The sequence below is a fragment of the Pholis gunnellus genome (genome assembly GCF_910591455.1).
Source record: "Pholis gunnellus genome assembly, chromosome: 7".
In the NCBI taxonomy this organism is placed as follows: Eukaryota; Metazoa; Chordata; class Actinopteri; order Perciformes; family Pholidae; genus Pholis; species Pholis gunnellus.
Window position 1 is genome coordinate 26,666,153 of NC_136533.1, and position 14,014 is coordinate 26,680,166.

Here is a 14,014-nt window from a genome sequence, read left to right on the forward strand (position 1 = left end):
CCACATTTTTTAATGATTTTCTAAATGTGTAATTTATTTATTTTTGTACATGTTGAGGGTTGTTTTTCTTAGTTTATGCTAATCGCGAGCGCTTATGCTAATTGCTAGCATGCTGACTATTATGATTATGGTAGGTAGGAGTGCTGTAAAGGGTCTGTTATGATAATAAAATACAATATAAACTCTTTGTATCATTCTGTTAATTTGAGGTTCATAGAACGTCCCGCCGTTTTATTTACAGCGCCGCTACAACGCTAACCAGCATAACATGTTGTACTGTTGGCGGTTTAGCAGTTGTTTGCAGCACACACCTAGAGCAGATAAACATCTTCAGCATAAAACTCCCCTTCGGCGGCCACTAATTCCTAACAAGCGTCTTTTTCAGCTACTTTTCCACTCAAGCTAATATATTCATGCGATTTTGTGTGTATTCCAACATGAGAATGTACACATTGACTCCCTGTTTGCCACAGACAAACTTTCTACACCACGGCACACTAACACACACACACACACACACACACACACACACACACACACACACACACACACACACACACACACACACACACACACACACACACACACACACACACACACACACACTTTTTCTTCAGTGTGTGTGTGTGTGTGTGTATATGAGTGCAGGCTGAGTAAACCCCACAGTGGTTTCCAGGCCCAGGGTGAATAAAGGTGCCTTTTGTCAGGCCTGGGGTGGGATGGGGCAGCCAGTGAGGAGGCGGGGGGGGGGGGGGGTGGTCCAGTCTGGAACAAGCATGAATGTTCCCCTCAGTTCCCTCAGACATCGCACCTCCCTGCCTACTTTCACAGCAGCGCTAGAAGAGAGCCAGAGAGAAGAGGAGGAGGACGTCAGGGTGGGGCGGGGGCGGAGGGGGTGCCAGGGTGTATTCAAGGAGGTGAGCGGGAAGCCGGGGGATGGGCGGGGCTTGCGTCCAGCCAGTGAGCTCATTGGAACAGCATTGTTGTTTCATCCTCCTACTGAGCGTGTCGTTTTTTTGGGAGGCATACGAGCCACCCGACGGCCAGCTCCCTCAGTTGCCCCTCACCACTGCAGCAGAGAGGAGCCACCCCCCCACCCCTCAACACCGACACACACACACACACACACACACAGACAGCATGCCCGACTTACACACATGTAGCACGCCTGGTGTCGCGAGTAAGCGAGGTCAAGCGTTAACTTGATTGTACAAGTTTGGGTCAATCGTACTGAGTGAGTTTTGCTGCTTTTTAAAATGTTCTTATTTTTTCTTACTCATCTGAACTTGGGGTTGTTTTTTTTTTTACAAAACTTTTTCCCTCCTCTTCATCCTTCATGCTGTGAGAAACAAGAGTGGACCGATTGAAGAATTTCATATTGTGACGTACGGCGAGGACAAACACAGAGAGACAGCAAGATGTGGAAGAGGACAGGACGGAGAGAGAAAAAAGGTGTTCCTAACCGGAGTTGTTTTGTCTCTCTCTGTTTCTCCCTCAGCCGTCCGGAGCTCCGGTGGAAAATGACCCTCTGGGCGCACTGCCTCCTGGATGGGGTAAGTTTGCCGAAACACTTTCCTCGCACAGACAAAGTCCCTCTCAGTGAGGGGTGCTGAGCCGTTTACGAGACGGCTTCTGTCCGAATCTAGTTCGGTTCTGAAAGCCCCTCTGTATCTGCCGGAGGTGTCTGATTGTCGGAGGCGTATCTGATGGATTCTGAAGTCTGAGCTGAGTTTTTTTTGGGGGGGGGCTTTTTTTGACAAATCTTGCCAGCAGTCAACAGCAAAGCAATCTCCATTTAGTCAGTTTAACTTATTCAAACTGCACTTTGCATTTCTGCAGGCGAGGTTTGCAGCGTTTCCTCTTCTCCACAGAACTCTGAGCACATGTTTGATGATTTTAAACCAGAAACAATGCTGTTTCTGTGTATTTGACTATTTGCTTGAGCTTCTTCCTTGTTGTCCCCAGTCAGCAGATCAGCTGTTAACTGATTGATGACTCTGCTCCTGATTTTTAATTTTCTCTCGTTATCTTGTTCACGTTATAACAATTCATCCACAAATTACAGTGGCCGTATTATTGACTGTGACTCGTAGTCGGACATACATTTTCTCTAATGATTAATGCAGTCGGATCCGCATTGAATCACACATTAGTTCATACAGGAACGCTGCTGGCAGCTCCCACCAACGTTTTCACCCACTTCCAGCTTACTCTCTGCCCATGATGCCTTTTCAGCATGTTACGGTACCTCTTAGACGAAAAACCGCAATTATACCGCTGGCTCTGATTCACTTCTCTGGTCTCTTCCCTCTAAAGGCTTAAGATTGAAAAAGAGAAAGATGGAATAGAAGCGCAAGAGACAGCAGCGAATGAAAGAAACTAGAAAAGAAGGGGGGCGGGGGAGGGTCAAACTGGATAGTAATGTTGAGGTGGGTGGGGGGGGTGAGTTGAGGAGAAAAGCAAGTGAGAGTTGCAATGTGAGCACCACTGTTTCTGGGCCCTCCACACACTCCTGTTAATGAGAAAAAGATGTTGGGGGCGATGAAGGGAGCAGGATGGGGCACCAGCTCCTCTCATGAGACTAGTGGGCCTAGAGACTAGTGTGTGTGTGTGTGCGCACACACACACACACACACTTTGATAGATTGTTATTCTGTTTTTAAGCTTCTTTGATCTAAACAATTTATTACTTTTTGAAACCTCGGCTCCATGTTTAATATTTGCTCCCAACAACGTGGTCACTCTGACTTTCAGACACCCCCACTGCCACCTTAAAGCCACACACACACACACACACACACACACACACACACACACACACACACACACACACACACACACACACACACACACACACACACACACACACACACACACACACACACACACACACACACACACACACACACACACACACACACACTTGGGTTTACCCCGGTGAGGTATTTGAATCAAGCCTCGGTGAAATATCACACAGACTTGCAGATTTTCTATCGTGGTGGTGAGATTTTTTCTCTTCTTCTCCATCCCAAATGACAGAGTGTGAACCCAGTTGTTGATCTCCTTTGTGAAGTTTTTCAGAATCCTCTCTGATTTGTTTTTTTTATCACAGATTGCAAAAAAAAATAAACACAATAACTTGATCGTGTAAATTATCGGGATAATTGTGAATATCGTCATATGAAACACTTGAAAAAGCTGTCTAGTTGCCATCATAGTAGAGAAGAGAAAAAAAACGCACCTTATATAAGATTGTTTTTCACTAAACAAAGATTTGTGTCTGTGTGACGCAATACAAATATTCGCTTCTTAACAAAATATGAGGTGAAGTGATTCGTTTTGTTTTAGTGCCATTTTGGAGACTATCGGAACATTATCGGGATTATTTCAGCCAGGATAAATCGTGATATCTTCATCTCATCACACACCCACTTCGAACTCGCTTGTTCTTCAGCGTGCCGTTGTTTTTCTGTTTGTGTCCACAGAGAAGCGTCAGGACAATGGCAGAATCTACTTCGTCAACCACAACACGCGGACGACGCAGTGGGACGATCCTCGGACCCAAGGGTGAGACTCTGAGTGTGAACGTGTGTGTGTGTGTGTGTGTGTGTGTCTGTGCATGTGTTTGCCTGCTCGTTAGGTGGTGTGTCGCTTTGGGTGTTTGCTGCTACTGAAGACGATTTAACACACAGTTTGGTAAAAGGACAGAGGGAGTTGTTTCTCACTGATCAGGGGTTGTCCTGGAATATGATGGAGTTCAAAGATTTCCAGAATAGACTGGCACATTCTCTGGAGCACTCAGTGGAAATTTTCAAATTTGTGAGTTTACAGGAGCAAACTTATTTTACAAATTGCTGAGAAACAGCATGAGAGGAAGAACTTGGCTGACGATCTATCTGCCGTCCATTTGATCATTTTTTTCTGGCATTCCCCCTCTATTTCCTTTGACATTGAAACACTTCCTGAGCTGAACTGTTTTCCTCTCACCTCCCTCACTCTAACTGAGCCTCCGACCGTTTGTAGGAAGTCCAAATTGACACATTACCGATTAGAATCTCCCGTCTTTTTTTATGGCTGGGTTTTTAGAAGGTGCAGGGCATCATCTTCTCTACATGACCTCATGCGGGCGAGCTGGAGATGTGGTTTGTGCCTCTCATCTGGTAGCGTTCTATTCAGGTCACACAGCTAAATGTAGCCACTCACGCTGACTGCTGCTCTGACGGTAGTTCCACAATCAGCAAAAAGTCTTCCCACCATCTGAACTGGCAAAAAAAGAGTTGTTGTTTTTTTTGCCGTAAATTAGAAATGTCCTTGCCTAATTTAAATGTTGTGAAACTAAATGTTAACTTTTTGTTATCAGTTCACTATATTGACGTTCATGAAAACACTTTACCTCGATAGAAAACACGTTTTCTTTATTTAGTCTTTAGTTTTTTGAGGGATTTGTTATACCTGCAGAACAGCATTGCATATTGTTAAATGACCTTTGATGTTCTTGTTTTGTTTTTTGTTATTTAAAAAAAAAAAAAAAAAAGATTTAGTCCAGATGATTGGAAGAGTTTTTAAGGAGGTATTTTATTTTTTATATTGAAGGTCGCTAGCTATTTATTTTTCTGACAAACTTGAGTGTTAGCTCTGTGATTCAAACGTTATACATGAGAGGCACAAACTGTGGCCTGGGTGGAACGAGTTATTGATGGCCACATTAAAGGGACAGTTCACGCCCAAATCAAAACTATGTAAGTTTCTTTTTACCTGTAGAGCTATTTATCAATCTAGATAGTTTTCGTTTGAGTTGAGTAGTTTTAGAGATATCGGTTTCAGCGGTATCTGCCTTCTTCTCACTTGTTGTGAGCAGTTTCATGAAGGAACTATGGGTGAAAGAAAATAGTTCCTACATAAAACGAAAAAAGAGACTGTGCTGTAGTGTTTTTTTTGAGCGCTTTGAGCTCCACAAGAGTGTCGTATAGTCCCATTATATTAGAAAAAAGGCACAATATCTCCAAAACTGACAACAAAACAATCTAGCGTGATAAATAGCTCTACAGGTAAGAGGAACAATATGTAGTTATGATTTTGGGTTGAACAGTGCCTTAATATTGCTCAGAGTCACTAGTCTTTAGTAGTTGGAAGCAGCAGGGGTTTTTGTCGGGCTTCAGATCCACAGGGGGGCGGGGAGGTGTGTCAGTTTCATCCCCAGGACGGGGCCCCCTCCTTTTGGGCTGGGACCGTGCTCACTGCCCCCCTCTCCCTGTTGCAGGATGATCAAGGAGCACCCCCTGCCCCCGGGCTGGGAGATGAAGTACACCGCCGAGGGAGTCCGATATTTTGTGGACCACAACTCGCTCACCACCACCTTTAAAGACCCCCGACCCGGGTTTGAGTCAGGGTAAATATTCTCTCAGCCCTTCCTCCCGAAACCTGCTTCTAGTGTGTCACAGGCAGAGGCTAAGACGGTCTGAGGAAGTGATCTCTGTCACTCAAAAACACTTGAAATCAACTTCTTATTCAAATTATTGCACAATGATTTTTCCTTGGTCTGACATTGCAAATAGCTACTTAAACACTCATGGTGTGAAAACTTTAAAAGATCATGAAAAAAAGTCAAAACTTTATCTTAATACTATTTTTAATTTATATCTTTATTGCATGTTTTATCCATTACCTTTCATTTCTAATTCTAAATATTTCACACACACCCACACACACCTCTTCCCCTCAGCCTTGCCTTGAAGCTGTCTCAAATCTCCCCGAAGAAGTCAGGAGAATGTGCAGATCCACTGCAGACTGCATTGGCATGTGTGTGCGCGCACTTGTCTTTTCAGTGTGTGTGTGTGTGTGTGTGTGTGTGTGTGTGTGTGTGTGTGTGTGTGTGTGTGTGTGTGTGTGCGTGTGTGTGTGTGTGTGCGTGTGTGTGCGTGTGTGTGTGTGCATCTGCAAGCTGCTTTCTAAACGTATATGTGGTTACGGAGGGCTTCACTGTTCTTACTCCGGATCCTACAGCGCTCTGCCGCCGCTGTCTCCTTTTCCTAACCCCAAACCGAGACAAACCTGGCAGCTCGGAGAGCACGAAAGCCAGACGCATTAGAGGCCTCCTTCCTTCAGCCTCTCTGGTGCTGACAAGGCACATATCCTGTGTGTGTGTGTGTGTGTGTGTGTGTGTGTGTGTGTGTGTGTGTGTGCGCCGTGGGTTGTGTGTTGTGTGTGTGCGCCGTGGGTTGGTGGAGCTTATACTAACACAGCTGCAGGCCCAGACTCACCTCTGTGTTTGAGACCCAGACACACCGAGTCGTGACTGAGAACAGAAGGGCCGGTGTGAACTTGATATTCACGTTGAGTTTCTGGCCCGCAAACCTGGAACATAAGGGATTCTTAATGACACTGAACCCGGAGCAGTTTCAGGGTGTTTTTTGTTTGTTTTTTTACTCGCGTCACATTTCACTCGTTTTTCACCTGTATTTAAACGGTACAGAACTAAAACATGTCTTTTGTGCAGTACAACACAGTTATAATGACGTATATCATTTAGATAATTAATTTTACATTAATTTGAAAACAATAGAATTTATATACCAAACATTTTGCCCGCAAGTGTTATCAATATTGGGGGAAAATGAGGCTCCACATGCTATATACATTGCACTATTCACATTTTTATAACCTCTTCTCACAACCTCTCCTCTCGGCTCTGTGTTCAGCAGCCTGCAGTTCAGGCAAAGTTTCTCAGATTTGACTGTTGGTCTCAGCCGAGTCAATCATGGCGCCACAGTTACACTGAGGAGCGCAGAATTTAATCTGTTTTTCAGGATCTGGTTAGAGCAAATGGTTTATTTTGGGAACATTGTAAATGAGAGATGTAGAGTAAATGATTTGGATAAAATAACACAGTTTTGAGTTGCACACAATGTGCTCAAGGACCATCAGAAAGGTGATAATCCGCTGATAATGTCTGTTTTTACAGCTTTAGGCTATGATAAACGGTGTAATTTTGGTGAATTTTATAAAGAGAAAACATGTTTTTCAAATCCTCTGGCTGTTTTTTGGGGTTCAGTGCTTTAAAGGAGACCAACGCGTTTCTGTTGATCAGCTGACCAATAAAGAGTTGACAACATCAAACATCAAGGCCGTTAGTTTGTGTTGGATTATTAACTCTGGAATTATTCAATCAAGATTCTCAATGGATTTCGCTTTGACAGTGTGAAAAATGACTGAATCCTTTCCTTTTCTCTCTCTGTGTGTGTGTGTGTGTGTGTGTGTGTGTGTGTGTGTGTGTGTGTGTGTGTGTGTGTGTGTGTGTGTGTGTGTGTGCAGCTCACGGCAGGGCGGTTCACCCGGTGCTTATGACCGCAGCTTCAGGTGGAAGTACCACCAGTTCCGTTTCCTGTGCCATGTAAGTGTTAAAGTCAAGATTATAACCCTTTTAGATCACATCCCCCACACATATTGTGCACATGTTATATATGCACAACAGAATTACAAAAAATCAATATCTTCCTGTAAAACTAAATATGTGTGTAAGCTAGCACCAACCTAATTCAACCAATAATATCATGACATCCATAAATCAATCTGTTGTTGTGGAGCCACAGTTTCTGTAGCTCCGTAGCGAGCAAAATTCTAAGCCTGCCTACTTTTTAGCGGTCCAATCAAATGCAAAGGATTTAATTTAAATCCTGCTTGTGACTGTACACCATTCGGATACTCCGTTTCCATGGGGAATCCGTTGCAGTACAGAAGACGTTATAAAAACACTCCTAAAACAAGGAGGTGATCCTGTATCGATTTATGATGAGAGGAGAGCATTTCTCTTTGTTTGATAACATTAAAGGTAAAGTTAGGCTTCCACACTCATTTAAATAAATAAAAATCGACGAGAGAAAAATAGTTATTTTCTGATCGTTTCACGGCAGATACATTCTAAAAAAAAACTAATAAATAGCCATCAGACACTCAGCAGATGATTTACTGTTAGATATCATGGAAACACAGAGAACAAGGGGCTGAAGGAACCTTTTAGTTCCTTAAAAAGTAGTCCCGTAACTTTAAATTATCAGGAACTTCGAGGTGGAAATGCAGCTTTAGAAAAGTGTTCTCAGGGTCAAAAGTGAAAGTTAGATTTGTGGTCACTAGCAGTTGTCGAGTTTTCAGAAGGTCTTACCGAATCCAACCTGTTCAAGATTAAATTTTTCCCCATATGGAGTTCTCTTTCTAACTTGTTGCATGTTTTGTATTTTGTCTCCGTCCAGTCCAACGCCCTGCCCAGCCACGTCAAGATCTCCGTGTCCAGACAGACGCTGTTTGAGGACTCGTTTCAGCAGGTCAGAGACGAACCGAACGCACACCTGATCTACACTCAAATACAACTACATTTATGTCACCTTGTGTTTAGTTTGCAACATTTCACCCTGTAACCAAAGACATGATATACATACTGTGTAACATGTTTACAGAAAAAGTATAAAGCGATTAGACAAAAACACGTTATTGGCTTATTCTGGTATCTGAACTTGGTTTGCAGTTATTATAATATTTCACCAGACTTATTTCCATTTTTCGTCTGCTCCAAAATATTTCATTGATTTATATCTTATTATAGCCTGACATGGGCGGCCAGACTGTTTTGATTGTGCGTCATATAGAGAACAATATCACGGGTCACGGGCCAAAACAATAGTGAATGTTTAGTTTTCAACCAGTTACACTGCAAGAAAATCAGTGTTTCTAGACCAGAAACCACATGTGCCATAGAAAATGTATTTTCTATCAAACAACTACACATTACCACCAACGTTTGACATTACAGTTTACTGGTGTGACCACATATTACAAAAAGGTTTTTCTGTATCTGCTGCTTTTAAAATTCATTCAATACTTTTAAACTAATGAAGTGCATGGCCTAAGTGCTCTTTTAAAATATTACGATGTTATGTGTTACGATGTAAAGTTAGAACTGACAGAAATAGCCAAATATTGGTTTCTGTTCATGGCAAAACGCCCACTTAAAAGATTACGATGCAAATGTAAGATGTAAATCTGTCTAATATGTGTATAATATGTAACAAACAGAACAGACAGAAATGATAAAACATTGCTTGAGATATATTAGATAATTGATATTGAGATAATTCTACTAAATTTAGTTGACATCTAGTAGTCGCAGTTTGGCCACCCTTGGACAAAAGTATCCGTAAACCAGGCTCAGATGATTCCATGCATACATTATAAAAACAAATGTGCATCTGACACACAGCATTCATTTCAGACTTTGCACAATAAAAAAATCACTAAATCATTTTTGCAGAAAAGGAAATTAAAGGTGAAAATAAACATGTATTCTTGTCTCCAGTTTTCGATCCTTCTCAGATGTTGCCTGTTAAAATGATTTCTCAAATAATATATTCTGTCCTGTCGTCAGATCATGAATGTGAAGCCGTACGACCTTCGCCGCAGACTCTACATCATAATGAGAGGAGAGGAGGGACTGGACTACGGAGGCATCGCCAGGTGAGAGCAACAAACGTGCCTTCCTTCTTCTTCTTCTTTTCCTAATGTTTTTATTCCGTCATTAAGCATGCGGTTGGTGCTACATTTATCCCATTGGTTTTTAATGTTGGTGATGGTGCATTTTTCCTGTTCCTGCCTCTTCTCCATCTCTGCATCAGCTTCCTCCTCCAGTGGAACCAGCGTTTAATCTGTTAACCGTCAGTTCCAGGGTGGCTTGAGACTATTTAAAGAGACTATAAAGAGGCAATGGGCATAATGGGCTGAAGTTGTTGAGATTGCTGGCTTCCAAAAACTATCTATATTCTCTGTAAATCCTTATTGTTGCATAACTTCTTTACATTCTGTCCATCCCTCCAACCATCCATCACATATACTGTATCCCCCACCCCCGCTGTGTTCCAGGTCCTCCTCTCTTTATATGTTGTTGTTTTTGTGTTGGTGGCGTTCTCATCAATTTATTTCCTGTTCGTTTTTGTTTTTTACATTGTGTCTCTGTCTCCGGTGTCACGTCAGTGGTTTTACCCTATGGTAGGTGACATCATGCTGTTCTACCACAGGGTAGAACCACGGACGGGATGTTGTGAGGTGTCTGCGTCCATTCGTCCGTCAGTCCACATCCCCCTCCCATAAACCCCGAGGGGGTAGTGCAGGGGCCCCTGGGAGCGCTAGGTGCTGGTGCTGCAGCTAATGGTGGTGGTGGTGGTGGTGGTGGTGCTCGTGGGCCCTCATTCTGTCTAGCATGCATCCTCCCACAGTCTCCTTGTGTCTATTTGATTCTGTTGTATTTATCTTTCATGTTATATGTGTTGTCTCCATATAATTTATGTGTCAAATTTGTTAATGTATTGTATTTTCAAATACCACTATCCAGTGATAAAATTCTTCTTTTTGACACCTGGTCTACACAAGATTACCATAAGAAATAGCCTAGATTAGAAGTCTTATTGTCATTTAAATTGTAATTATACATTTTGCGTATTCCCTTCTTTTTGTGAGAGTTGAATAAATGGTATCTATCCATCTAAAATATTCATTCTGAAGCTGTGGACTTGCACTATTTACCTAATTGTAGTTCAAGATTTATTTAAATTCAGGATTCATTCATTCAGAATTTGATTTATACCAGAATTTTTTTCCTTCAGAATTAAATTTAATTCAGGATTTGTTTATTCTGAATTTAATTTAATCCAGGATTTAGAAACCTTTTTTACAAAATTATATTTAACCTCAAATCTGGTTTTAAATGAAATCAAATTTGATTTGACTCAGTTAGAGCTCAGTGCTGACGCTGTCTGCTTTACTGTGTCCACTTTTTTTAACGGTCAAATGGTAGTTTATGGACTACAGTGTTTTAGTAATATTGTGGAAACGCTGTGAACACACACCAAAGTCACATGGTAGCTCCTTCAGTTTACAACTCAAGTGGCCGTAACTTACCGTAACTTACATTACCCTTCAAATGCAGTGGCGGGCCGTGCATTTTAGACCTGGGCCTTCACTGCTGAAATACCACCTTATAACCACATAATGGCGCCACAGCTCCGGTTATTATTCCTTTCTTGGGCTGTAACTATATAACGTTACGTATTTGTATTAAACCATTTGGTACGAGGCTTACAAACCGAACAATACGTTTGAATAATACTAGTGCATTTGGAAAATGCAGAAGCTTAAATTGTAGGAAATATAATGTTTCCTGCGCTCACGTAGGAGACAGCGGTCTGTGTGACCTCTGAACCAGAACAAAAAGAACCACAACAAAAAACAGCTGGGGCTCCGCAAGTGTTCCGGGAGGCTAGGCTAACTAGCTTAACGGGAAAACAGCAGCAACACGCATTCTGCTACATACTCAAGGGCCATTTAGATATTAGATGTAAAAAAACGAACCAGTTGACTTACCAAATGCTGATCACATCCTCCTTCTTTGTTGACAAAGAGTTTAATCCCACAGTTAAATCCCAACTCACAAATCCGTTTCTCCTCCTTCAGCCATTGAGTGTTAAAAAACAAAGCTAGGTAAAAAAAATTTTTTAAATCTACACCAAGCAAAATGCAAAAAATATCATAATTTCATTCATATCTTTCAATATGAACTCTCACTACTCCAACTAAGCCTCTGCTCTAAGTTTTGTTTCACGACAATCACGTGCTCGCCCACTGACCAATCACAGCACAGAATCTCACTGCAGCGCTGCTGCTAATGCTGACGTAGTTGTAGGCCTGCAGGCCGCTCTGGCGCGTCTAAGAATATCAAACTAAAGATCTGATTGGTTGAACACTATGCCAATCTACAATATCGTCCCCATTCACTTAAACTGCACTTGGAGGCACTGGTGAGTCTGCAGGCCTGGGGCCTCTCTTCTTACCTAGAGACACAGAGGTGAAATCTGATTGGATAAAAGCTCTACTTAAAACAAGCTGCACTGAAGCAGAGCAACTGAGGAAGACAGTAGCTGTGCGATGAGAAAATAAGATAATGGGAAAAATATTTTTATAAATTATGATACATGTAGTGTATTTAAGAAAAATTATGAAATTATAAAATAGCTATAACTTTGTGATTCTGTTTAGGCCAGCAGAGAAGGCTTTGCAGGCCCTGACGGCCTGCCACTGTTCAAATGTAAATGTGAAGTCAGTGCTGGCTAGTACATGTGGTTGCTTTTATTATCGTCTTATTCTACGACCAATTTCATAGAGAGGTTATAGCCATAGACTGCATGTCTTTTAAATCGCACTTCCAGATAGAGAAACATATCAGTGTTTGGGGAAATCCCTGTGTGTCATACAAATAAATCATCACTGGAATCATCACTTTTTTTTTTTTTGCTGGTGGAAATGGGCTTCCATAGTTTGATCATGTTCTGTCCTTGGATTAAATATACTGTGATTGTTGTTATAAGATGTCTTCTTTTATCCATGTTATCTGCAAAAAAATTGTTTTGATTGTTTTTTTGTCTCAGCTCACAGTGATGAAACAAACTCCTCCGCTTCGTCTTCTGAACTAGTCTTTGATGAAAATTGAGAGTTCTAAATCATCAAACATTATGCCTTGTATTTATAAAAAGAAAGAAAGAATAGTACATCCCTGCTGTCGTTTCTTAGCCTCTCATATCTCCTGTAATGTCCTCTCACTCTGCAGGGAATGGTTCTTCCTGCTGTCCCACGAGGTGCTGAACCCCATGTACTGTTTGTTTGAATACGCCGGCAAGAACAACTACTGTCTGCAGATCAACCCCGCCTCCTCCATCAACCCCGACCACCTCACATACTTCCGCTTCATCGGGCGGTTCATCGCCATGGTGAGCTTCACTTTGGAGTGGTGTTATTGAAATCATATGTGCGATTTGATTTGCTCCCAGGGTTTTGGCTGAAGTGCCTCTGTCCTGGAAGTTCAATAAATACCTGGAGGCGTGAAAAATGTATCAACGTGGGTAGGGATGTGAGGGGGGGGCACTAAGACACGCCCAGTCACATTTATTGTCAGCTCATTTTCCTTAACCAGTGTAGCATTACATTTATAGGACCACACAAGCCTTTTCTCTCTTTTCTGTGGGCTTGAAGTTGTTCAATTTTACTCATTTAGTGGCTGGCTAGTTAGCTAGCTAGCATGCTCATTCCACGATGCTTTCATGCTACAGTTACAGAACATAAAAAGCACCACATAAACGGCCTTGCAAGGTCTTTATTATTTTAACATTTAGCTGACTTAACTGTTTTTGAATTATTGTTCATGATAGCCATTACCATTTCAATTAGCTATGCTAATTGCTTATGCTAATCGCTAGCATGCTGAATATTGTTATAATTGGTCATGGTAAGAGTGCCGTAAAGGTTCTGTTATGGTGACTAAATAGAGTATACATGTTTATAAACATTTATGAATTTGAGTTTACCCACAAAGGCTGGGGATATGGGTATGGTAAGCTAGGTGTATGCTAGCGATTAGCATTAGCATTTAACGGACTAATTGAAAGCTGCATCTCTGCTGCAGGTTACAGCTCGAGGCTGCATTAACCGCCACTAGCATAACACATAACACAGTTTAGTAGCATTGTGGGTAATATAGTAACCAGATTTTGACAAGAAAGATGGCCACTAAACTGGCTAAATATAACTGGCCACCCAAAATAGTATGCAGTTTGCTGCAGCAGAATACCAGATTAATCGGGGACAGACACAACGGTGCACACTCAATCACAGATACACACGCAACCGATTGCATGATCCTCCTGGTGAAGATAATAATAATAGCCATGGAAAGAGGACATCACATTAAAGAAAGCCGGTAAAAATTGTTTTTGAGAATGGATTTAGAAGAGATTACTTATTCTGTAAGCATTATCTCCTCCCGGGTCGTTTCAAAGCCAAGGAGTATAAACCATGAAACCAGATTTTTCTTAGAACTACCAGCTAAGACTGAAACATTATCACCACATGTGTGGTCTTATTTTCTGGATATCTTGCCTTTATTTGCTAGCAACAAAGGTTTACGATTCATTACACAACCTTT

At 41.8% G+C, this 14,014-nt stretch overlaps 1 protein-coding gene across 4 annotated transcripts in view; it reads left to right on the plus strand.

Moving 5' to 3' along the window:
• Positions 1-14,014, plus strand: part of wwp2 (WW domain containing E3 ubiquitin protein ligase 2) — a 59,068-nt gene that overhangs the window by 39,354 nt on the left and 5,700 nt on the right. For 3 of the 4 annotated variants that reach the window (XM_079162349.1, XM_079162350.1, XM_079162352.1), the window contains 7 exons: positions 1,499-1,553; positions 3,486-3,567; positions 5,261-5,389; positions 7,312-7,390; positions 8,247-8,318; positions 9,416-9,504; positions 12,644-12,803. In XM_079162349.1, the coding sequence (XP_079018475.1) occupies positions 1,499-1,553; positions 3,486-3,567; positions 5,261-5,389; positions 7,312-7,390; positions 8,247-8,318; positions 9,416-9,504; positions 12,644-12,803 (666 nt within the window). The remainder of the gene's footprint in view (positions 1-1,498; positions 1,554-3,485; positions 3,568-5,260; positions 5,390-7,311; positions 7,391-8,246; positions 8,319-9,415; positions 9,505-12,643; positions 12,804-14,014) is intronic. The other variant, XM_079162351.1, reaches the window with a different exon arrangement.